The sequence below is a fragment of the Euprymna scolopes genome, chromosome 2 (genome assembly GCF_053919585.1).
Source record: "Euprymna scolopes isolate OS-2025 chromosome 2, ASM5391958v1, whole genome shotgun sequence".
Taxonomy (NCBI): domain Eukaryota; kingdom Metazoa; phylum Mollusca; class Cephalopoda; order Sepiida; family Sepiolidae; genus Euprymna; species Euprymna scolopes.
Genome location: NC_136483.1, coordinates 143,545,959 through 143,573,407, shown reverse-complemented (window position 1 = coordinate 143,573,407; position 27,449 = coordinate 143,545,959). Strand labels below are relative to the sequence as shown.

General features: G+C 37.1%; 1 protein-coding gene across 4 annotated transcripts in view; it reads left to right on the top strand.

The window, feature by feature from the left end:
- LOC145296964 (uncharacterized) overlaps nt 1-27,449 on the top strand; it is a 176,846-nt gene that overhangs the window by 69,859 nt on the left and 79,538 nt on the right. The window contains exon 1 of one of the 4 annotated variants that reach the window (XM_080143206.1): nt 18,086-18,232. The exons of the other annotated variants lie outside the window; for them this stretch is intronic. Within the exon in view, the coding sequence (XP_079999332.1) occupies nt 18,204-18,232 (29 nt within the window). The 5' untranslated portion in view covers nt 18,086-18,203. Of the gene's footprint in view, nt 1-18,085; nt 18,233-27,449 lie in introns of those variants that run through there. 4 annotated transcript variants of the gene reach the window in all.

The following is a 27,449-nucleotide window of genomic DNA, read 5'->3' as shown; positions in this document are numbered from 1 at the left end:
GGGTACCCGGCATTGCCCGGGTATTTGGAGGTGTGTGCTGAACAAAGAAAAAAAAAAAGTGGTAGCATGTAGGTAGGCTCGAACCCGTACCGCAAAGGAAGAAAAGAATGTAGCAAAAAAAAAAATGTGACGTCTTTGCTGTTGCGGCCATCGCCAAACTGGACAAATGTTTAAATTAAGGCTAGACAACCGAAAAGAGAGGATGACTTTCGAAAATATCGTCAAAAAAAAAAAAAAGAAAAGAAAAAAAACGACCCCTCTCTGTTGAAAAGTGTCCAATTGAGAGTGAAGGAATTAATGTTTTTAGCCAATTTTTCGATATTTGTCGTCCAATACCAATCTCGTGAAAATCCGTCGCCTCTATCGAAAGTTTTAGGCATACATACATACATACATACATTTAAACTGACAGGTGAGATTTATATTATAGATGATTGTTATGAGATATTTGGCAAATGTCATTTATTGTTTGTGATGTCACATTATTTTGGTAGCCACCATTCTTCCTTTGACGTCATATATTTTTAAATAAATCTTTTCTCTACAATATCCAAATAAAAATTTTTATAAAAAAGAATTTTTTTCTACCCACACGCACACATTTAAATATTTTTTATAAAATGCTTGGGGAATTTTTTTTTAAGTAGGTTTCACCATGGTGTGAATGAGGTATTATGGTGAAAGGTGCCAGCCAAGAGTAATCTTCAAAGTTTTGTAGACAAATTTAAAAGACCCTTGACCCCTTCTTCCCACACTTTTCTTAGGGTTTTATGCCTAAGTTTATTGATTGTAATTGCATAATATTGCATCATTAATCTATGATATATATATTTTACGACAATGAACTATATAAATAATTACAATGACAAGGTAAAAAAGAAATAAGATTTAGTAGTATGTTAGACCCGTTGGGTCAGTATTTGTCATAAAATTATTAAATATATAATTTTTTAATGTTGACATTAGTTAGTTGACAATATTTTTACAATAAATTATTTACTTGAAAATTGATGACATTAAATGACCTTTTCTGTCTAAGGAACAGTCTCTACCAAACTCCTTTGTCAATTTTTGGTCTAAAGACTTTAAACTTCATATATAGGAGATTTGGACCTGTGAAACAAATTTGATTTGATCTTTAGTTGGTAAAAATAACTGCTAAGGGGTCCTAATTGAAAAAAAGATTGGTACTTGGCAGGCGTAAGTCAACTCAAACTGCTCTTTTACACTTGCACAAATATACCTTTTACATTTTTTTTTTTTATATGCGTTATAACAGTACAGATAGTAATGAATAAGGCTAGATAGTTGTGTTGGTTTCGATTCTAGATGATGGCACCCAAGTCATAAATTATTATTTTTTTTTTTTTTTTTACTTTTGTAAAATCGCTACTATATATTGGTTACAATATAATGATTAATACAGTATTGGCTCTATTCTAATAAATACGAAATTGCATGAATTAAAATATATCTAAGCATATTTTATGACCAGGCCACATTGGTATAGTTACTACTGTATATTAGGTACAATATAAAAATCGATAGAAAATTGGTTCAGTTGTAATATGAAATCCGCATAAATTAAAATATATTCTGTTTTCGTGGCAAGTGCTCGTCTGAGCTTTAATCTATGGTCTCCTCTTGCCAAACTTTTATAAAAAAAAATCATCGAGCTACAACAATCCCCCCTCCAACCACACTCTATCTGTGCTTAAATGTTAACACAAATTTCATGGATACAGCTTCTTTTCTAGAACTGTGGAGTTCTGTTCTACTGGTCTGCTTACCAGCTAATTACAACCAGGCTTTCTTTAAGTCCAATGTAAACACATTCTTGTGTGGTTCTCTTAAATTGTCTAATTTTACAGTTTCAACCACTGATTACTATGCTGTTGTCTTGGTAACCATCATACACTCATTAACCCTTATCAAGGTTCAAAGGCCACTCCAAGATAAGTGGTGACTCTTTTCTTAAAAAAAAAAAGAAGAAAAAAAGCATGTTACAACTGGGCAATGACGGACAGCCTGCTACTGTGTGTATGTGTGTGTGTGTGTGTGTGTGTATAATATATATATATATATATATATATATATATATATATAATATATTTATAATATAATATATAATCGCTTGAAAAATAACAACAATAACAAAATCTAAATTTATAAGCGATAAAAATAAACAGTATAATTAATCTAGGGATTATGGCCTAACGGTTAAGGCACCGGACTGTGGTAAACATGGTCTGAGGTTCGATCCCTAGAAACAGTTAAACTACGCTGATGAGAGGTAATGACCTTGAAACACGTGTGTACGTAGATTACTGTTTTAAAAATAATAAATATATATATATATATATATATATATATATATATATATATAAAGGTGACTTCAGTAAGTTTAGACATTTTTTTGTACAAACATTTAAAATTGTCATAGACTCTTGAAAATTCAGTCAGTTACTGCTATACATCTTAGATGGTTTCAGATTCAAGTAAACAGCTACAGCAGGAATCAGAATACACTTTACTAAAGCCTGATTGTCACAGATGGTGAATTTAAAAAATGCAATCTGGACATGAGAACACTATATAAGAACTATATGCAATAAAATTCTGGTTTTAATTTGGAAAAATTCCACAGAACTGTATGGAATGTTTCAGACTGTTTTTAGACCATCTTGCATGAATCGAGCATCAGATTTTGAGTGGCATAAGAGATTCAAGGAAGGCAGAGAGTCTGTAAGGGATAATGAGAGATGTGGGAGGAGTAAGGAAGCCAGGACACCCGAGTTGATTGACCAAATAATTTTATTGATAAGAACCATCATGTGTCTATAGCAACAATAAGTGCTCAGTCTGATGTCAGTGTGAGCACTGTACACACAATTATTTGAAGAACTCAAGATGCAGAAGATTTGCATGAAGTTTGTCCCAAGAGTGCTCCATCATTGTGACAGACTATTTGACCAAGATGGGCATCAAGACAGTTCCTCACCCTCCCTATAGTCCAGACCTTGCTCCCTGTGACTTTTTGGTTATTCCCCAAGCTCAAGGAAAATCTTAGAGGCTGTCATTATGGGACAATTGAGATGAAAGAAGCTGTGATTAGGTTCATTGACATGCGCACACAAGAGGACTTCCATGTGGCCTTCTAGAAGTTGTTGGAACCGTACAAGTGCATTGCAGCCAGAGGAGATTACTTTGAAGGGGACTAGAGTTTCATATGTGTACTATCAATAAAAGTGCCCAAACGAAAAAAGTCTGGAAACTTAGAGCACCTAGTGTAATATATGATTCTGTGCAGAGTCGTAGAAATTTCCAGGTTGGTATCTAGGGGCGGATTAATTCACTGGGAGAGTTGCACCCCTCCAGTCGTTAAGACCTGCATCTAGAAGGAAACTGATGTAAAAACTTTCAGTCTACGGTATACTCTGTCCTCTGGAAGTTATCTGCACTGACAAAGGTTAATATTGTGAGGAATTATGCATGAACGAAGTCAACCATTGTGGCTTTTGTGGGCATCTGCCACACTTCCTGTCTCCTGAAATTTGGCCGTCAATGTTAAATTGTCCTTCTATTATGTACATTGTTCTTACCAAAATGTTTCTTTGCATTATTGCTTAGTCAGGAGGATTAATTTTGTGGCAAAGTATGCCTCGATAATTTTTATCTGTTGCTGCATATTATAGCATTCAGGTGGTTCCATATTAGCGTTAAAAAAAAAAAATCTCCCAGGCCTGTTGTGTACATCACCTGAAAAATATGGAAAATTAATTTGTGAAATACAACTTTCGGATGAGAAACAACAAAAATAGGGAGTTTTTTTTTAAATTTTATCAGCTCTTCCCTCTCTCTCAAAAATTGTATATTTATTCATAAATTATATATATACACACACACACACACACACACACATATATATATACACTAGCATTTCAGCCCGGCGTTGCCCAGGTGTTTGAAGGTGTATATTGAGCATAAAAAAGTGGTAAATTTTTTTAACTTTGACCCCTATTATGACCCCTTAATATTTGTTTTGGGCTCAAATCAAGTTAAGTTAGATCCATGTCCAAGGAACCTATATCTAAAATTTCAAGTGTTTATACCCAAAATTATCGGAGGAGTTTTGAGTTCTCAAAGGTCAAATCGTTGAACTTTGACCCCTTAACAGCCAAATTTCTGGCTGAATACGGATTACAAAGATTTTCCCTAATCTCAGTACCCTGTATATCAAATTTCGAGCCTGTAAACTGAAAATTGACAGTTATTGCGTAGGAAAATGTAGATACACATACACGTTCACTTTTATAGATGCAACAAAAATATATACCTACTAGCATGGGTGCCCGGCGTTGCCCAGGTATTTGGAGATGTATGTTGAGCAAAAAAAAAAAAAAAGTTGTCAATTTTTTTTAACTTTGACCTCTATTATGACCCCATAAAATTTGTTTTCGGCTCAAATTAAGTCATTAAGTTAGATCCATGTCCAATGAACCTATATCTAAAATTACAAGTGTTTGGACCGAAAATTGTCGGAGGAGTTTGGTAGAGTTCTCAAAGGTTAAATCGTTGAACTTTGACCCCCTTAATCGCCAAATTTCTGGCCGAAAACCGATCACATCGATTTTCCCAAATCTCAGTACCCTGTATATCAAATTTGCGAGTCTGTAGACTTAAAATTGACAGTTATTCCGTCGGGAAATGTACACACACAGATACACACACAGACAGACACGTTCACTTTTATATATATATATATATATATATATATATATATATATACACACACGGTTAAAGATATTTAAGAGGGAATACTCATTAATTAAAACGAGGTTATTAAAAGTGCTCAATAAAAAGAGCAACATATATTTTTATTTATATAGACAAATATTACATAGTCGCTACAGTGAACATGCTAATGTTTTGGACAATTGGTTGACAAGAACCAAAAGTCCTCGTCGGGCGACGTAATATAGCTTATGTGATGTGTATGTATATACAATATATATATATATATATATATATATAAAGACGAATATTGGCTGAAGAGAGCTCGATAAGGATACCTTAAACGGGCCTTATTATCGGGCTTGAAACCGACGGTACCAATGACCTGTCTCAACTAACAACTTTCTGTACACAAAATATATATATATATATATATATATATATATATATATATATATATATATATATATATATATGCTTGTTTGTTTGTTTTTTGCGATACGTTTAGAATGATTTAAGTTATTTACGAAAGTGCATTTTAACTTAAATACGAATTGGGAATAATTTTCCCTTTAACCAATTTGGTACCCCCACATGGGGAGCGGCATATAAATTATTTTTTAAATATAATTATATATATATATAATGCTCCTCATCTTGAGTTGAGCATATTGAGAAGTGATGATGCACGAATTACCATTAGCGTATAAGGGATGCTCTTTGTGTAAACAAATCGAGCTTACGTATTTTGGATGATGTCAAAACATCGTTAATTCACAACTCGCACAGGAGCCGCCGATTAGCGTAATGGTTAGGAGCCTCGACTGTCATACAGACGATCAGGTTTCAATCCTGGCTTGAGGTAGTTGCTTGTCTAGCCGCACTGATGAGCTGTGAAACAGTACTGTATGTAAATGACATATACACACATAACCGTAAAAAGTCCGTCAACAATCATGATTTTTATTTTTTATATTCATTTATTTTATGTTGTGTATGTACATCACCTAAAAATATGAAAAAGAAAAAAAAAATTCACACCACCTTTGAATAAAAAAACAAAATAGGGAACTTTTTTTTTTTAACCACATTCAAAGATTTGTTTTTTGTTTTTTTTTTTATCTGCTCTTCTCTCTCTCTCTCTCTCTCTCTCTCTCTCTCTCTCTCTCTCTCTCTCTCTCTCTCTCTCTCTCTCAAAATTTGGATATATTCATGAATTATATATATATTCCATGAATTTATATTCCAGTTATCACAAAAGTCAGTCAACAATCATAATTTTTTATTTTTTTTATTCATTCTTGTTTATGTATACGTTTAGTTTATGTTATGTAGAGTTTATGTATACGCAAATTTTTAGTTTCCCATGAGCGTCTTACACGTGTTTTGTGTGTGTATAGCCGATGCTGCCATCACACAAATCATCAGGGTTTTTTTTTTTCGATAAAGGTATAAATATTAGAAACGATCACATATAAGTGGATGAAATAAAATAGAAAGGTTACTTCAAAGAAGGGAAAACAAATTCCAGAAATTTGAAAACATTTACTGGTACATGATATCAGAGTAAAAATATTCTCACAGGACAAATGCACTCAATCACAGTATAACCATTCGCCTATATAAAAAATAAATGAATATGAAAAAAATTAAAATCATTATTGTGAATTGACTTTTTGTGGTAGCTCGAATATAAATTTACAGTATAAAATGCCCTGAAAGCGCTAATGCATCTTCATTAAGCTTATTTGTAACAATTTTTACTATTTTATAAGGAATATATAATTTAAAAACGTTTACATTTCTATATTTACTAGTGTGTGCATATATTATCTCGGCATTGTTTCCAGTCGTCCTGAACCTCCACTTGCCACTGGTATTTAACAACGCTGACTCAAGAGAGGTGTGGTTGCCGATTGCACAACTCTTGCCACAAAAATTTCATGCGCATGCACCATTACAGTGGGTATCTATAGTCTGACAAGACTGAAAGAAGCTACCATATATATATATTTTTTTTTTAAATTATTTTTAAAAACAGTAATCTTTGGACACGCGTGTTTCGGAACCCTACTCCTCTTCAGCGTAGCTCGACTATTATAGGATTCGAACCTTGGACCTTATGAATTCAAGTCCACCATCCTAATCCATTAGGCTATGATGCCATAGATAATTTACTGCTTCGTTTTTTATCGTTTATCTGTTTACGTGGTTTTGTTGTTGATTCTAATATACATTATATAAAAGTCACTTTTTGTGTTTTCCTTCACTATATGTTCCGAAATGGCTGAGCCTATCTTTTGCAAGTTTCACACAAAGTTAATTTATATGTCTGGTAGTGTTCTTAGCTATGTTTTGTATCTTCTCTCTCTCTCTCTCTCTCTCTCTCTCTCTCTCTCTCTCTCTCTCTCTCTCTCTCTCTCTCTCTCTCTCTCTCTTATTCATCCGATAAGTATCAAAAATAAAAACAAAATCCGATATTAAAAATAATTTTTTTTTTCTTATAGATAAAATTTTTTTTTTACACTCTACACCGGCAAGGGAGATAATAAAATCTAAACAAGTAATTTTTTCTTAAAAAAACAGAATTATTGACATAGGGAGATATAGCTCAGTGGCAGAGCATTCGACTATGGATTGAATGATCCCTTGTTTAAGCCCGGGTGTTCCTCACCATTTTATTTAAATTTTTTTTCTTATTAATAAGCTTAATTTACGATAAAAGAAAAGGTACCATTTAAAATCGCCGCGAATCATTTTTTCTTTTGCATATTTTAAAACTAAACATTAATCAGAATTGACTTTTCCAGAGCATTCATCATCAAGCCCAAATATCAGCTGACGTGATATTATTAACAAACACAGAGGGAACTTGATGAACAACATTATCATTATTTTATTTTTCTTTCTTTTTTTATTTCTTTTGCGAATTAGTCCACCAGGCAAATTATTCCTTGTACGATAGAATATCCAATAGAGGATTGATTCTGTAATAATACATACGCAATCTGCATAAATTAAAATATATTTAAGTGTACTGTGTGACCGGGTAACGCCCGGCGTCCAGCTAGTATATCTATAACATTAGGAAAAGTCTATGCGGAATAATTTATAAAAGCTCCATTCACGTATTGGGCACTTTTGAAAAAAGATTTTTTTCAAGTTCATGTTTTCAATATATTTGAACTTCTATAATATACGTGTGCGTGCATATATGCGAATTGTTGCACGCATTTATGTAAAAAAGAAAACAACCCTCAAACCTACACATATCACCTAAAACAATAACAATAAAAACCATGACTTTCTTTTTTAGTCAAACCGATACTAATTGATTCGATAAAAATAACTGCTGAGACATTCGCCATTACTGTATGCAATGTCGACACCAATCATTCGTTCCTCTTAGATTGATAAGACACATTACACAAACTACTGTGCATCCCCCCCCCCCAATCATTCTTTTACACTGCATTGTGCGGCTCTCGTTTGTCCAAGTAAATCAGCTGATAATTTTGTATTCTGGTGGTGGTGGGACAGTGGTTTTGGCAGGTGGAAGAAAACTTAATATCTATCTCTTATCCTCCATCTCGCATCTCTATCATTTTTTTTTTTTTTTTTTTTTTTTTGCCTTGTCTCCCCTTGCCCTGTCCCCAGTCTCCTTTTGCCCGACTATTTATCTTCTCTCTCCTATCTTCTGTCTGTCTCTCTCTCGCGTCTTGTCTCTCTGTCTCTCTCTCGCGTCTTGTCTCTCTGTCTCTCTCTCGCGTCTTGTCTCTCTGTCTCTCTCTCGCGTCTTGTCTCTCTGTCTCTCTCTCGCGTCTTGTCTCTCTGTCTCTCTCTCGCGTCTTGTCTCTCTGTCTCTCTCTCGTGTCTGGTCTCTCTGCGTCTCTCTCTCGCGTCTGGTCTCTCTGCGTCTCTCTCTCGCGTCTGGTCTCTCTGCGTCTCTGTCTCGCGTCTGGTCTCTCTGCGTCTCTGTCTCGCGTCTGGTCTCTCTGCGTCTCTGTCTCGCGTCTGGTCTCTCTGCGTCTCTGTCTCGCGTCTGGTCTCTCTGCGTCTCTGTCTCGCGTCTGGTCTCTCTGCGTCTCTGTCTCGCGTCTGGTCTCTCTGCGTCTCTGTCTCGCGTCTGGTCTCTCTGCGTCTCTGTCTCGCGTCTGGTCTCTCTGCGTCTCTGTCTCGCGTCTGGTCTCTCTGCGTCTCTGTCTCGCGTCTGGTCTCTCTGCGTCTCTGTCTCGCGTCTGGTCTCTCTGCGTCTCTGTCTCGCGTCTGGTCTCTCTGCGTCTCTGTCTCGCGTCTGGTCTCTCTGCGTCTCTGTCTCGCGTCTGGTCTCTCTGCGTCTCTGTCTCGCGTCTGGTCTCTCTGCGTCTCTGTCTCGCGTCTGGTCTCTCTGCGTCTCTGTCTCGCGTCTGGTCTCTGTCTCACGTCTGGTCTGTCTGTTTCTCTCTCGCGCGCGTCTTGTCTGTCTGTCTCTCTCTCTCGCGCGCGTCTTGTCTGTCTGTCTCTCTCTCTCGCGCGCGTCTTGTCTGTCTGTCTCTCTCTCTCTCGCGCGCGTCTTGTCTGTCTGTCTCTCTCTCTCGCGCGTCTTGTCTGTCTCTCTCTCTCTCGCGCGTCTTGTCTGTCTGTCTCTCTCTCTCTCGTGCGTCTTGTCTGTCTGTCTCTCTCTCTCTCGTGTCTTGTCTGTCTGTCTCTCTCTCTCGCGCGTCTTGTCTGTCTCTCTCTCTCTCTCTCTGGCGCGTCTATCTATCTCTATCTCTATATCTCTATTTATCTCTATATCTCTATCTATCTCTATATCTATCTCTATATCTCTATATCTCTCTATCTATCTCTATGTCTCTATGTCTCTCTATCTATCTCTATGTCTCTCTATCTATCTATATCTATGTCTCTCTATCTATCTATATCTATGTCTCTCTATCTATCTATATCTATGTCTCTCTATCTATCTATATCTATGTCTCTCTATATATATCTATATCTATATATATATATATATATATCTTCCCTTTCCTTTTTTTTCTTTACGCATATCTCTATCTCTCTATATATCTCTCTATATATCTCTATCTCTCTATATATCTCTATCTCTCTCTATATATCTCTATCTCTCTATATATATCTCTATCTCTCTATATATCTCTATCTCTCTATATATCTATCTATATATCTCTCTCTCTTCCCTTTTCTTTTTTGTTTTCTTTACGCATTTTTAATGCTTAATCTTCGCTCCTTTCTCTTTTTGCTATTTCCCACTTTTCTCCCCCTCTCTGGTGTTTGCCCAGACTCTCACCCCTGTTCGCCTCACCGTTCTCTTTTTATTTTATTTAATGTCTTTTCTTTCTTTCTTTTTAAGACAGTAGCATTTATATCAGACACGAAATTAGAATTGTAACCGTATTTAATGAGATGAGAAAGCGTGAACGTGGCTTCAGACAAATTAAGGCAAATTAAATTCTTTCTTCTGAACTATTGTGTTTTCTAAGAGAAATCTGGCAAAGTTTGGCCTTTACTCATGTTTTCCCTGGAAGTTTGACAAGAATGGATATAACGAAAGTAAATTATGAAAACAAATTGCTGTTCAATTCATAAGTTTTATTTTTTATATATAAGGAATGTCTTTTGAAAAAAAACGAAACAAAAAGATCTTTAGTTAATGAACAGTACATTGAATTTTTTTCTTTCAACAAAACCAAAATCAGATTTGGCAACGAAATGGCGCTTTCACTCGAAGAATTTCTAATTTTAAAGTCGATACAGTTTTCACTGCTTATTCTTTTATATACGCTTTCAAATTCTTAGTTATTTATTTATTTTTAGAAAACGTTATATAAATATTTTTGTTATTTAAAGATTTTTGTTATATATTTTTTTTAAATTTATTTTTACTTTTAAAACTCCCTATAAAACATAAAATGCTTTTTTTAAAAAAATTATTTCTCAAATCTTTATATTTTTAAGATAAATCCCCTTAAACGTTATTGGATAGAAAATATCATCCCAGTCCTCAAGTGACCTTCGGACTTAAAAAAAAAAAAAAATAAAAATACGTTGCAATCATAAAACAAAATTCAATAAAACTCAAATATTTTTTAAGAATTGTATCATCTAATAAAATGTTTATTTTTAGATTTGTTTAGCATGATTTTTTTTTTTTTTTTTTTTAAATGTATTAAGAAATTTCAAATCGCTTTATAAAGCGATTATATTTATACACTAAAAATATTTTCATAATTCGGCTCTACATTAACCAAAATTAAGAAATACGAAAGTTGGGTCTACTTCTCACTTTACACAATGATGCATTGATGCACCATTAAAAAATTTTTTATAATGCTTATTCATACGCAAGGCTAGCTAATTAGCATATCGATTTTGAAGAATGACATTTTATTAACTATTAGTTGCTATTTGTTAAAAATTCAATGATTGTTTTGGTTTTAATATAATAAATACTTTTTCCAACTGACTACAATGTAGTTGCTTTCAAGCCCAATGTGAACAAATTCTTGAACCATCCTCTTAAGTAATCCAATTTACCAAATTTCCACTACTAACGATGACTGACATGTTCCTTTGATCGCTGTACACTCATTAACCCTTATCCTCGAGTGGCCTCCGGGCCTTGATAAGTGGTGACTCCTTTGTAAAAAAAACAAAAAAAAAAAAAAAGCCCACTTCTATTTCATAATATTGTTTTAGTTTCTGGACAAATATTTAACATTTGTGCTAAAATGTTGCTCTCTTTAAAGGAACCGACTTGACGTCTGTTATTTGAAGTTGCATAAACACCTAAATCCTTTTTTTTTTTTTTTTTTTTTCAGTAGAACTTTCCTTTCTTCCTACAAAGTGTTTTGTGTCAAGCGGAATTTTCATTGACAGTTTTTTTTTTTTTTTCTAAAAAACTTCCCTCTGAAGAACACTTTAGACAGCATCCCTGCAGACTGTAACATAAACGTTTTCAAATCTAATGGCAACAAATACCTGTCATAAACCGCCTAAGTAATCAAATTATGTTCCGTGTCATTCATCATGTTCAATCCTAACCCTCTTATGATATACCTCATCATCAAACTGATCTTCTATCCATCTTATTAACCGTTAACCTCGAGTGGATTTTGCCATTTATGAATGGTGACTTGTTAGCTAAAAACTTTTATCTTTGGGGAAAAAAAATTCATTATCGCCACCCCAAACACCGGAGTCGTATCTTTTAAATACGCCTAAGAACTGAATTCTTCCATCGCTTGTCTGGCATCCATGTTCTGAATAATCTTGGGCCAATGGCGACTTACATATTTTTTAAACTTTTTGGAATTTGTCTGTGAGTGATTTCCTTTTCTTGTTTATATAATCAAAGCATTTTTTTTAATAATTAAACAAGGATGTTTCTTTTATTTTGGAATGATATTTAGAATTATAAAAAAAAAAAAAATTAAGTGCTTTAAATTTCATCAAAATATCGTCATCTTTTTACCATCAATCAAAACTAATATTTTGGAGTTTTTTTTTTTTTTTTTTTTTTTTTTTTTTTTAGATAAGGATTGATAGTTTGTATTATTCGAACTAGCATTCTCATCTTGGTTAGTATTTTTACAACTTTTCGATCACTATAACCTCTGACATTCTTCAGGTGCATCGTTTCAAACTATGGAATCTATAATTTTATTGAGATGAATAATTTATATAAATATACAAATTAAAGAATTCCAATAATAAAATAATATACCATTCAGTACGGACCCGACGATGGAAGACCAGATAAGAACGAAAAACTTGGTGGGTAGAGGTGTTGAATCTCTACAGTTCTAGGTGAACATTGTCTGAAGATAGCAATTTCAATCCTACCAAAAGCTGGCCAGAGGATTAGTTGGCCAAAACGCGGTGAGACAACAACTATGGAAGGCAGTAATTACTGAGGATACAGTTAGGACTCGGCATTCCTATCCTGTCATGGTTTACCACCTGACGAAGGCCAGAGAATGAGTTGGTCGAAACGTTTGTGAAACAACTACTATGAAGATGAGGATAACAGTTCACAAACAAATAAAAATGAAATCTGTATAGAAATTCGAACTGAACCATGTTTTTGTTCCGTCAGACATGACCACGTGTTATTTTGTTATTCATAGCTAATGCTTGTAGTAAAGATTAAATTTTCAACTTCCGCAATGATTAAAGGCATTGATTAACAATCAGTTCTACATGAGTCTTCCGGAGATTGAAGGTTCAATCTTAACTGCACGCGATAATAACTAAGGCTAACATAATAATTAATGCTTCTACTTGATCATGGCTGTCGAAATGAGAACAATCTACTCTTGTGGATTAAATAAAATGTTCAGTAGGAAATTCTGTGTAGATTCCGGAGTTTGACAAAGATTCCCAAGTTCAATAATACACACTGCATAAATAATATGAACAAAAATAACTACCTCTGGCCACATAAATTATATAGTATATAAATAAAGTATATAAATAGATATACTCTATTCTCTTCCCTCCATAGAGAAAGTAATGCATGGGAGGATGGTATCGTGATACACGAGCATATACTTTCCCATGGGAAGGGTTAATGCCTGAGAAAATGGTTTAATTACAGCGGAACAGATATTACAGTAACCTTCCTAAATTAAGTATTGCAATATTGTAAGAGTGTAGTTCCGAATTCAGACAAATACCAAATCTCCATTAGTGATAAATATAATATCTATACATTGATCCCGCTAGTATATACTATTACTAGAGGAGGATTTTTTTATTTTCCAGCTGGAATCAAACAATTTTCTACAATTGAATGTTTGAGTTATTGACTGCACAGTCCTAGTTTTATTGGCTAGGACTACACTGTTTATGATGACCATTGTTTTGACAATACCCTTGTCGGTAATGCCAATCTTATCACTTTAACCATGGTCATCGTGTGTGTTGTGTGTGTGCGCGCATGCCAAGCTGAATATTAGTCGAACCTTTAATAGGTATTTACTTCCTTTTTGCCATAGGAAGATGTGACACAAGGTTAGAAGATGGGGATAGTCAAACCAGTGCCCTAAAAAAGGAGCACTCTGTTTGTTTGTTTTTTTTTTGTTTTTTTTTGTTTTTTAAATTGCCTGGGTGTTTCTGTTGGCATTCCCCCGTAGGGGCACCTCAGGCTGTAAGCAATGAACTTGGTCCACCCGAAGAACGGGAGGCAACGACCTGGGAGGATGGACCTCCTAGGACTACCCAGAACCACATCTCAGCCCGGTGGATACAAGGTCGTTCCCTACTCATAAATGGCCAAGATTGTCGGACTGTGTCAAGGGCGTATCCTCAACTGGCATGAATATAACCTACTCAAGGTGTGCCATAACATAACATAGAAGTTTGGAAGAATTTACCAGCTAGTAGCACTTTAGCACTCGGAGTTGTGTTTAAAGTGCAGTCATTTGAACCGTACACCTTACTGATTTTATGTTTGTTCCTTCCTTTGTCCATAAGCTACCCGCAGTTATTTGCACATGTTTTAAGGTGTCATTATACAAATAAATCGAATTCGCTAACTGGTGACACCTGCTTGTTGAAAGGAATGACGCATTGTCACCCTCTCCCCTCTCCGGATTAACGTGGATGCTACTACCATTCTTTTTCAATCAATTTATTTTAGCCTTCAATTTTGATATTTTAAGTAAAAAAAAAACTACAAAATAAAAATAATTTTTTATAACACCCTATCAAATTTCCGTTGGGTCAGTTGTTCTAGAATTAGTTTGGATTCAGAAAGTTACAAAGCCAATTAAATCTTATGTAATAAATGTGAAATCACAAATTAGTCTCTGTATATTCGCTTTCTCTCTCACTCTTTGTCTCTCCAGCAGTGGGTTAAATAATAATACTACTACTAGTGGTGCTATTTCCTTTCTGTTTATAATGAACTATTGCAACCTTGAGTTTCATAGTCGCAGTAGTCGACACCTTCACCGTTGCCGCTCGTCTTTTCACTGTTTCTTAATCAATAGAAAGGGGAGGGGAGTTAAATAGAGCGACAACAGGGGGAAAGTGAGAAAAGCTGACAAAGTTACAGTAGTTCACCCCTCAGTCGATAATATATGGTGTTTATAAATAAAAAAAAATAATCTATATATCTATAAAAGTCAAAGTGTCTGTCTGTGTACATTTCCCTACACAATAACTCTGTCAATTTTCAGTCTACAGACTCGAAATTGGATATACAGGGTATGGAGATTTGGGAAAATCTTTGTAATCCGTTTTCGGCCAGAAATTTGGCTGTTAAGGGGTCAAAGTTCAACGATTGGACCTTTGAGAACTCTACCAAATTCCTCCAACAATTTTGGGTATAAACAATTGAAATTTTAGATATAGGTTCCTTGGACATGGATCTAACTTAATAACTTGATTTGAGCCCAAAACAAATGTTAAGGGGGTCATAATAGGGGTCAAGGATAAAAAAAATTTGACCTCTGGTCTCTACCATATTACTCAGACAATTTCTGGTCTAAACATTTGAAATTTTACATAAAGGGTATTCAGGGCAAACTTTTTAATCGGTTTGGGTCGAAAATTTGAGCTACTAATATATAAATCTATGTTTGCATGTCTGCCTAAAACTTTCAACAGAGGCAACGGATTTTCACAAGATCAGTATCGTTTTCAAGCTCGACCCTGTCAGACGACAAATACCGAAAAATTGGCTAAAAACATTAATTTCTTCACCCTCAACTGGGCACTTTTCTACAGGGAGGGGTCGCTTTTTTTCACCGATATTTTCGAAATTTATCCCCTCTTTTCGATTGTCTGGCCTTAATTTAAAGCTACGTCACTTCCGGTTTGGCGGTAGTCGTAACAGCAAAGACGTCCCGTTTTTTCCCCATTCTTTTCCTCCTTTGCGGTACGGGTTCAAGCCTGCCTTCCTACTACCACGTTTTTGCTCAACACACACCTCCAAACACTCGGGCAACGCTGGGCACCCATGTTAGTAATAATAAAAGCAATAATGAAAGTTGTCATAATTTTACAATAAGTGTGTAAACATATTAAAAATAATTTATAATCCCACTCTATTTATAAATAGCCAGAAAAAAAATGAAATATTGGGGGGGGGGGAATTACCTCTTATAAATCTGGCCCTCACCACAAAAAATTAAATTTTAAATTAAAAAAAAAAATTGTAAAAATCTCATTTAACTCATAAAATTTACTTACAAAATAAGCACAAAATTAAATAAATCATAATTTACCTGTTATCATTTGTTTCTTTTTCATATAAATTATACGCATCAAACAGATTTAGATGGACCTGTACAGTACACCTCTGTTAAATATTTTTTCTTTTTGTCTTTTTCAATTTTTTCAGCAAATTATTATCGATAGGATACTAATCTACCAAATTATCCCCCCTCTCCAAAAAAATGCAAAAAATTCAATTTTTAAAGATTTTAGGGGGTGCTAAATTTCTAATACAACGATTTAGTAAATCTATTCCTCATAATGGAACTACTCGATGTTTAAAAGCCAAATTGCTATTTAAAATAAAGGCCAAATTCATGAAATCTGGCCTTTTTATGGTCAGGTTTATCAAATTTAATCTTTCTTAAAAGCTGTTTGGCCTTTAAACATCAACTAGTTCCATTATGGGTGATCGATTTACTCTAAACCTTGTATTAGAAACTGAACACCCCCTAAAAATCTTTAAATATTGTAATTAGTGTCCAATTGTTGAAAAAAAAAAATAAGGGTGTGCATTGTAAATGGTCCACCCCGACTTGTAATAGATTTCGTTTATTTGGGATGTTGGAGAGTTATACAAACTATATTTGGTAAGAAGCTTTGCGTTTGCATTTATGCAGTGAATATTCTATTTCCAGCTTTTTAGATATAATCAGTAAAAAATATAGATAAAAATATTTGCGTATTCATATTTGAATTCTTCAGACTACTGTCCTCATCTTGAGTGTTATTTTCACAATGTTTTGGTCGATGTAACCGACTTTCTTCAGGTATATCTTGTTGGATTTTAGAATCCGCACGAAACTTCGAACAGAACACTTTATTTAATCCATGGAGGTAGCATGCTCTCGTTAAGCAATTTGCAAAAGTCCACAATGCAGTGGATAAATTACTTGGTAAAATTCAGTTGTAAAGTTACACTCTTCCGAAGGTTGAAGGTTCAATCTTCAGTGGGAGTTACACTCAAAATTACATTTGCAAATCATTTAGGACTTTTACTCGGTCATGGCTAACAAAACAAAAGTATGCTGCCCTCATGGATTAAATAAAGGATTCTGGTTAAAATTCTGTGAAGTTAGACAAAAAGATCCCCCCCCTCCATCCCAAGTTAGACAAAAAGATTCTCGAGTTAAACAAGATACATCTGAAGACGACCAGACGTTATATCAACCGAAATTTTGTATTAAGACGAGAACAGAATTATAATAATCCAAATAACAAATAATCAATCCTCATTTCAAAAATTCAGAAATGTAAAAATATTTGAGATTCAGGCATGGAAGCAGGGGATTTTGAGTTACTACTACATACTAGTCTCTTAACAATCGTTGACTCCAATGCTTGTATGCAGTGGTTTTCTTCTACTTCATTTTGTTCTAATTTTGGTCATGTCGTCTTAGTTATTGCCAAGGGTGCAAACACTGGTTTACAAGTCTATAAAAATGAAAGCAACAGCGATTCACACATGAAAAACAAACAAACTTTGATACATTGTATATTTTATTTATTTGCAGATTATTATCGTCATCTTTATAGTTATTTCACAACGTTTCGGCCAACTATTCCTCTGGCTTTCGTCAGGTTGTTAACCGTGGTTGGTTGGTTGATTGTTTTGTTTTACGGCATATCAACCCTTTTCAGGTTATTTAATGCCGAATCTGGTGATTTTGAAGAACGATTTTTTAATATAGTATATTTGTTTTTTAAGTCGTATTCTATTTAACCCATAGTTGGGACCCTAACAGGTGCTACCACTCCGGGTCAGAGTGGACCTGGGAGCAATGGCAATTAAAGGGTGGTTCCACACTCCCTAAGGCCTGCAAGCTGGGGTCCTCACCATCGGATATAGTTTAAGGTCATATCCAGGACCGTTAACCGTGGCGGGATAGGAATGCTGAATCTTCAGTAATGGTAGCTTTATAACGTTATCTACTTTAAAATAATATATGAAAGGGAGAGTTAGAAAGAAAAAAAAAGAGATAAAGCGAGAGTGTCTATTATGATATCAGCTCTACAAGAATCTGTATGTTTGTTTAAAAGCAATTGTAATGAGTCGAGAACGCTTATTTCAAAACAGCAACAGACGGAAGAGACATAGCTGACGTCATTAAGCTATCCTTTTATGACGTCATCCATTTTCAAAGAAATATATATATAAACGAATGAAACTAAGTCATTACGAGCTCCCCTAGAAAAGGGCCGAATTTTGTATTTTATGCAGCTGAATATTCAAATTTATTTCGTCTATGTTCCAAACAGTAAGATACAGAAAATTGTAAGTATAGATATTTAGAAATTTCAGAAGGTTTTCAAAAATATAACGTCTTCACAAAAATGAGTTATGTTTTATATATAACAAATACTGGTCATGGGTAGTCTAGTAGCGGGTGGATGGGTGGGTGTGTTCGTGTGGAGGTGCGTTTTAGTAAATTTGTTTCTATAGATTTTTAAACTACAGAAGTAACATTAGAATTTTAGCAGAATGGGATGTATCAAAAAATAATGTTGTGCCTGTCGTTGCTCGGGAATATTTATCTTCATTTCTTTTATTGCATATAACAACAGGAGTGGAAACAGAATCAACACGAGGTTGATTTTCAATCTGAAAGACTCATTTTTTTTTTTTTTTTATGACAATTTATTTTGTGACGATGGAAATCAACCAAGTTTTCTTAATTTAATATTTTACGGAAAATTACCCCCTTTTTTTTTCTTTTTTTTTTTTTTCTTTCCGAGATTTTTATTTATTTAATTGTTGCAATGATAATTTTTACAGATTTTTTAGATGACGGTGGAGGTATTGAAGCTGATTAGGTTAGGGTTAGTTAAAAGTTAGAACTACAGCTGTGAAGTTCATTTTCGGTTTAATCACTTTTTTTTTTTTATTATTATAGCCTGCCTCAATTTATAGGTTACCAAATTTGTCGTTTGCTATTGGAGCATTCTGGTTGGCTATGCGCTTCGGTATTTTTCGGATGTTTACGGAAACGACCGGAAGATGCTGAGCAAAAATCAGTTTTATTTTTTTAATAAAAGAGAATATGCTAATAATTTTAAAGTTATAAATTACTTGCTATTCGACGGTTTAATCGCTTCTGAATTCTTTTGAAATCATGAAGGACTATAAAGTAATTCATTTTTCCATCAACTATTACAAAAAGTAAAAATGGTTGAAGTGTTAACAAAGCCGAGATGCATTCTGATGGAATTAATTTAGTAATTATCTTTTTCTCACTACAGGATTTTAAAATGTTCATTTTAACTTTACGCTATTTAAGTTTTGAATATTTATTAAAATTTTTAATAAATATTCAGTAAATAAATAAAAATAATTTAATTTTTGAAATGGAACGCACGAAATGTCCACACAATTTTTTTAATATAGAGATTAGACCTAACAATGTTTAAAGATTTGTATGCGAAGTCTGTCCAAACTTTAAGGAAAAAGTTGAATATAAATAAAAGCGTTTTAAAATACTTACTTACACACATACACACACACGCGATCCAGGTATGTGAAATAACTTTTGCCTTTGGTAGCAGTTATTTGATTTTTTTTTTTTTTTTTTCTGTTGGAAATTATCAATAATAGCCAGTTTTTGAACTAACTGGAAAGGCGAATATTTGACTTTTGCATTTCCAGGTTTTACTCTCTTGTACTACTCTGGTTATGTATTAGTTCAAAATGGCTTCCACGGATTATTTAACTTGATTCACTAATAACGTTAAAGTAAATTGTTTGGAACTTCTATTTTTTTTTTAACGCAAAATAAGTCACAAATGAATAGGTAAAACAAAATAAATTGCTTTTGACTAGTTTTCCATCAGAATTTCCTTTAAAATATTTTATGTTGATAGAGTAATGATTACTCATTTGTTTATTCCCTCTCTCTCTCATATATATATATATATATATATATATATATATATATATAATGTAACGCCTCAGTGCAGCTCAGCTCAGGTGCATAGGCTTGTGATTGAAATGCACCTGTAGCCGATACCTATGGCGCCACCCGTGGTTTCGTCTAGTGGTCGAATTCGTCTTCGGGTTGTCGTCGGTCTCCTTCCGGTTCTGCTTCAAATCAGCTTCCAACCATCATCTGGGCTATCGGAGAAATATATTGCATTCACAACGGCGTTCCAATCAAAGAAAAGAAAGTCAAAACTTAATTGGTTAACACAGAATTGATTATTGTCTTTGACTTTACAATATAATAGTTACACACTGCCTAGTCATACAACTTAGGGGGCTGGCAGTTTTGTTTCCTTTACCAAGCTCTCCGTTCTTCATCTACTGTCAGTCCACGGGAAGGGATCAGCGAAAAAAGACACCAATTAGCCAAGTCTTTTGTTTTTATCAAATCAGTAATTCCTCCGTCCACCTTTTTGGAGTTATTATTTCTTTCTTTCCTTTCCTCTCCCTCTCTCTGTTTCCCTGATTTCTACTCCTCCTTACGGCTTTATCTATCACCATTTTTAACCCTCATTGCACTGAGGTGTTCCTTATTAGGAGCTATTAGTCACTCCCAGGTCCACAATGCCTGGCGGCGACCCCTCAGCCCCGATTCCCACCCCAAGCTGTCAGCTTAAGAATCTGGATTTCTTCATATCGCTCAACAGAGGGCCCAAAACAACCTTTTCGTTATTAACTGATTTCCAACAATAAGATAAGAACAATTATTTGTTTTTCTTCTCTCTCTCTGACAAAATCCCATAGACATTTCTGTTTAAACAACATCAAACCATCACCATCATTAGAATTCAGCCGTGCGAATTTCTCTGAATTCGTGTCGACTAGCAAGGTCACTCGGCATCGCTCGGTCCGCATCATGTCACATCTCGCCCCCTACCTGTTTTGTCTTTTACTTTGTAAATGACACCCGAGTCCCAACCCCGTGCTCGGACAGTCCATAGCAGGAATATTCAAGTTCTCAGATCAGTTGTCTCTGGTGTGAGGGGAAGGGTGATATAGCGAGAGAGAGAGAGAGAGAGAGAGAGAGAGAGAGAGAGAGACAGTAATAAAACAACCAAAAATCACAATCTGCCAGCCAGCCCCCATACTCTAAAACAAAAAAAGAATCGAATGAGAATAATAAAAAAAAAAGGACAGTTGTTCACTCGAAAGTCTAAGAGTCTTCATATATATGTCAACCAAACATCAACAACTGTTCTCCTTCTCTTTTTTTTCGTCCCCTCGCCTTGTCTGTGTTGTGTATGTGCATGTATGTGTATTTTAGATCAGGTGACGGGAGAAATGACAATTCGATTTAGGGACTAATCATGCAATGAAAATGTCTTTCACCTCCTACAAAAATGAGGTTCCTCCCACCTCTTACATTTACGCGTCATTCTCCTCGTCTCTCTGTTACGTCCTTTTTTTTCTTTTTTTTTCTTTTTTTTTTCTGACAATGTCCAACTTTACAGCAGGTGCCATTGTTTCGGCTACCATCTCGGATATCTCTTTTGCAGGTGGCGTTCCCACCTGGGCCTCGGTCTCCTCTATCGGAGGCTGCAGCAGCTCTTGTACTCTGCCTTGATCTAGACATGGTGCACTCATTGGTATCCCCTCTTCACTTAGCTCAGGTGCTCGTATTGTCTGTGTCTTAGTTTTACCCTTCCTTATCCCAGGCCACTATGTTAACCATATCCTCACCCCCTCTTGGGTTCTGTTCAACTACAGGACATAGTTTTCTGAGCCTCTGCCCTTCCGACAGTGTGATGCACCCCCAGTGCAACATAGCACTGCAGTACCTGTCTAACGAGGTCCACAGGCAACCTTAAATCATGCAGTAGCTCAACCTGCATTTTCAATAATACGTCTCTCAACCTTCCCGGGACCACTATGCTGGGGTGACAGGTTTCCCGATGACAACACATCGAACTGCGCACATACATGTTCCGAGATTAATATCAGCGACTGTCCCGCCGGCCACAGCCAACAATTTAAAATATGTTTACACCAGATAGTCCAGTTCTTACAGTCCTGTCATTATGACGTCAATTATATTGGTCACTTCTCCTCTAAAAATCTGCATCCGGAAAAATAATCCTCTCAACTGGCCCTGAACGCGGTCACCTCCACCCTGGTGATATTTGGCACACTCACTATTTTCGCCAACGGTGCCAGCACTTTCGGATCGCTCTCTATTGTTTCTAATTTCTCCGCTGAGGAGATTTCTCATCCTTAGTTATCTCCTCGCCTGCTCGGTCCAACCACATGTCACCGGACCAACTTGGCAGTTAACGCCTCGCTATCGCACGAGAAACTCTATCCTTTTCCTTCAATTAATCTCTTCAGGTGCGAACATCACGCACCTGATTTACTCGCAATGGAAAAATCCATCTAAAAATAATACATCACCTTTTGCGCACAATTGAGTGTCCCACACTTCACTCAGTGATGCTAATAATTATTTCCAATTATTTTCATTCAATCTTTGGCCTCTTTGGCCCTTATTTCGAAATTTAAGAAATCCTTCCTGACTGAGGCAAAATTCAAATTCTTCCAAAAGTCAGTTCAATCGCCGAAATTAATGCTTCTAATTATCCTCAACTGAACTACCCTAAAATTTGTTCAGTTTAGTAACCGAAATCCTTCCAGACTGAGGTACAATTTTTTTTTTTCAAAAATCAATTCAACTCTCGGAAATTTATATCTCCACTTTTTTCTCGCTGCATACACAAAACACAATTCTGCACAATTTAATTTTCACAACAGCGTTCAACATCGCTACATAAAAATACAGCCGATATCCAGCTAAAATGTTTCGTCAAAGTTCACGAACTGCTCAATTACTTAAGCCTCCTCTCAAAAGTAAGTGCCGATAACATCACGTGGTTCTCTTGACAGTCCAAAACTGCTTCCCCACGATTTAATTATTACAGTTTTCTTTCAACTGGGAAAATCTCAGGTCAAGCCTTTTTTTTTTTTCGACAGTTTAAATTCCTCCAAGACACTCTCGCTCAATACGCGACTTTCTCGTGCTAAATTACTCTCTCCGTTTGCCAATTTAATCACTGCGAGATACTTCTAAATTACTTATTGCTCTTTCTGCCATTCAAGGCGCCCCCCCCCCTGGAGCTTTCCGTTTTAGTCCTTAGCTACCTCCAAGGTCAGTCCGCGACACAATCTGCCAACAGTGCAAACACATGGGGGCCCTCCATGCATCCACAGAGAAAAAATTGCACCACATTTCAACCAGGAGATGTCGCTCCAAGCTCCCGTCTCTGTCCTACTAACCCCCACTGGTCTTTGGTGGAAGGACGTCACACTACTCCTGCGACAGGGAGTCTCTTGCTCCCCTCAACGGCAGCCTCGGTTCACTTCTCCCCATTTGCTGGAGCCAGGAGATAGGTATTGGACACTCTTCATCCCATTTGCTCGACTCCTCAGCTGACTCTGCGGTCAACTGCCATTCAACTCTCTTTTCTTCGCGAGTCGCAGCTACTCTTCGTGGCCTCCTATAGCTGGTGGAGTGGAACCCTGCAACTTCCCGTTCCAACTTTCCGTCCGTCTCTATATTTCTAGACTCTATAGAGGTCGTCTCTCTTGTCTTAAATCGTCGCTCGGTGTTGTCCCTATAGTCATCCGGAACTCTGTCCTCATCTTGCATTTGACTACCCCCGAGATTCTTTATCTTTTTACCCGTCTCCTTCATCCAAACTTGGTCACCCTGTTTTAACTGTCTAGTAAATGCTGCCTTTTTTTTTCTTCTTGACCTTCCTGGTCCTATTTGTCCTATCGGCCGTCGCCTTAGGGACCATTCCTGATTCTCGGACCACTGGATCTATAAGAGTTACTCCCTCCTTATTTACCTTATACCTCGTTACCCGGTTGACTTGGGACAATTTTCCTCCCTGTTCCTTGGTGCTATCCACCTTGCCCATACAGGACCCGACTGCTCTTGGGGGAAGCTTCCTGTTGCTGTCAGCTCCCACAGGAAGAGGGACAGACCTCGTGTCACCTAGTGGTATCTCCACCCCTCTCACCGTTAGCGTGTCTGGATTAAAACTCAGAGTGGCTCCCCTCACTCGGAGCCAATCCTCTCCCAGAATCATTTCGTTGCATAGCCCGGATACCACATACAGGGGGAAATTCTCTTTCTTTCCAGCCGCTCGTACGGGTAACCATACCTTCCCTGCCACCGACATCCAGCTACCGTCGGCCTGACTGAGCTCCACATCCGACGGGTACAACCTTCTCCTCCCTGCTACCATCCGACAGACGTCCACGTCTATTAAGGATATTAGCGCTCCGGTGTCAACCAGAGCCTTCACCTGCGTGGCTCCTATCGTCACATTACAGGTGAGTTCTCCCTTTTTGGTGAGCGGAGGGGAGCCCAGGTGTTCCCCTCTTCTCCTGTTTCAGGGTTCTCTACTGGTACCCCGCTCCCGTGAGCATCGCAACTTGTGACAGTGGTTTCTTTCCAACCCTACCTGTCTGCCATACCTCTCTTTCTCTACAGGTTCGCCGAGGGAGTGGGGTTTGGTCTGATTCCTTCTCTCCAGAGGATCTTTCGCCCTCGAGTGGCTTTTCCTCCGGTCAGGACAGTCCCTCCTAATATGTCTCAGGTCTCCAAACCGCCAGAATCTGTGGGACTGGTGGCTGTAGGAGAAGCGGTCATTTTTGCCTTTTTTCTGACACACGTTCAGTTCGGTCTTTACGATGCTCACTCTGACTCTCCCCTTCTGTCGGGGTGTCTTCTCGTAGACAGTGGGGCACACACTTGACCGATGTCCCTCACCCTTACAGGTCCAGCATATAGCTCTGTTCCTGCCTTGGGTGCAATCATAGGACCTATATCGGGGGTCCCCTGTCCCTTCTCTGGGTTCTGTTTTCATTCCCCAATACCCCAAGACTCTGGCCCTTGACCTGGTCTTTGAACACTCTCTGCCTTCCGCATCTTCACTTCCACCTCGGGGACTTCCCTCCATTATCCGTGCTTGCAACCAAGCATGGTTTTTTGCCACCCTGCGTGCCTCTTCTAGAGTGTCTGGGCAACTCTTCAGCACCTCCATTTTGGCCGTCTCATCTCGCAATGCATCTACCATTGCATCGATTAACATTGCCTGCGTGGTAGCCATGTTCCAGTGCTCTGCAACCGGATATGCAAGGATTGCCAGTTCCTGCATGCGGTTGACCAACCCATCTACATCCTCCCCAGTGGCCATCTTTATTCGGGATAGCTCTCTTACTGCTTGGACCATCGTCAAACTTTCTTTTTAACTGTTCACGAAAATCTGTCCATGCTATGCCTGGGTTATCTTCTATGCACCTGCATATAAACTTCGAGGCTGCCCCCGTCGCCCCATCGCAGGCCAACAAAACCATCTCCCTATCTGTAAGACCATATACTAGTCTCTTTTTCTCTACTGTCGCTATCCATTCCCCTACTCCCTTCACATCTCCTCCATACGAGGGTATACTTATCCGCCACAGTGGTCGTTCCATGGTCATCTGTAGCTCTACGGACTCTACTGATCCCTCCCCCACTGACTGGTTTGCTTCGCTTTCTCCCCGAGAGACCATCGCCTTTCTCACTCACACTCTTTCTACCACCCAGCAACACAACTACTGTCAACTCCGTGCAAAGTTGAAATTCAAAATTCTAAACACAGACCGAGCACCAAAACTGAGCAAAGAATGAAAAGGGGACCAATAGGTGACTTACCCTGTCTCTTACTGTCTGCTCCTTCTGCTGTCTTCTGCCGCTAGGTGGCTGTTTACGCGAGCTGGCCCAGACATTATAGTCGATTGACTACAGTCCGTGGTCTGGCTATGCTCTCAGAGTCTCTTAAAAAAAATATAGGAACGGTGTACTTTTCTTCCGTTCGTTTTCTTTTTTTTTTTCAATTTTCCTTCCCTTCTCTCACAGGGAGATTTTGTGTTTTCGAGAGAGAAAAAAAAAAATTTGTGTGCCCATGGAAATTCGTTCGCACGTCTCTTAACGAAACGAGATCTCCTGGATCACCGGCACCAAACTGTAACGCCTCCGTGCAGCTCAGCTAAGGTGCATAGGCTCGTGATTGAAATGCACCTGTAGCCGATACCTGTGGCGTCACCCGTGGTTTCGTCTAGTGGTCGAATTCGTCTTCAGGTTGTCGTCGGTCTCCTTCCGGTTCGGCTTTCAAATCAGCTTCCAACCATCATCTGGGCTATCAGAGAAATATATTGCATTCACAACGGCGTTCCAATCAAAGAAAAGAAAGTCAAAACTTAATTGGTTAACACAGAATTGATTATTGTCTTTGACTTTACAATATAATAGTTACACACTGCCTAGTCATACAACTTAGGGGGCTGGCAGTTTTGTTTCCTTTACCAGCTCTCCGTTCTTCATCTACCGTCAGTCCACGGGAAGGGATCAGCGAAAACAGACACCAATTAGCCAAGTCTTTTGTTTTTATCAAATCAGTAATTCCTCCGTCCACCTTTTTGGAGTTATTCTTTCTTTCTTTCCTCTCCCTCTCTCTATTTCCCTGATTTCTACTCCTCCTTACGGCTTTATCTATCACCATTTTTAACCCTCATTGCACTGAGGTGTTCCTTATTAGGAGCTATTAGTCACTCCCAGGTTCACAATGCCTGGCGGCGACCCCTCAGCCCCGATTCCCACCCCAAGCTGTCAGCTTAAGAATCTGGATTTCTTCATATCGCTCAACAGAGGGCCCAAAACAACCTTTTCGTTATTAACTGATTTCCAACAATAAGATAAGAACAATTATTTGTTTTTCTTTTCTCTCTCTGACAAAATCCCATAGACATTTCTGTTTAAACAACATCAAACCATCACCATCATCATCATTAGAATTCAGCCGTGCGAATTTCTCTGAATTCGTGTCGACTAGCAAGGTCACTCGGCATCGCTCGGTCCGCATCATGTCACATATATATATATAACTACTTCATGTACTCATATAAAATTAATATACGAAAGTATAGATTTATGCGTGAACTTTAAGTATTTACTTCAAAAGTGCTCTATACGTAGGTAGAGCTAGTTAGTAATTTATAAAATATATATGGCGATTAGGCTACACTGAATATTCGGCGTTTCATCCACTCTAGGATTCATCAGGCTTATGCGCAAATTCTGTGGTTGTTTATCGTTTTTATATGTTCCTCTTCTGTTGAGGATTTTAGTTAGCCAATCAGCTTTCTAGTATCCACCGCGCCCCTTCCTATCAGCCAATGGGCATGCATTTTATCGAACAAAGGATCTGTTTTAGAACTAGGTTAGTGGTTTAAGGCAGACCTTTTCCTTTTTTTTTATATATATATATAAATATACATATGTGTACGCACATATATATACATACATACAAACGCTGAATATTCAGTGTAGCTTAATCGCCATATTTTATAAATTACTATATATATATAATATATATATAAAAAGAGAGAAAGAATATAAATCCATAAAGGATAGAGTAATTTCTGTAGGAAATCTCAAGTGGGAGAGCTCAAAGCGTGGCAGATCATACATAAA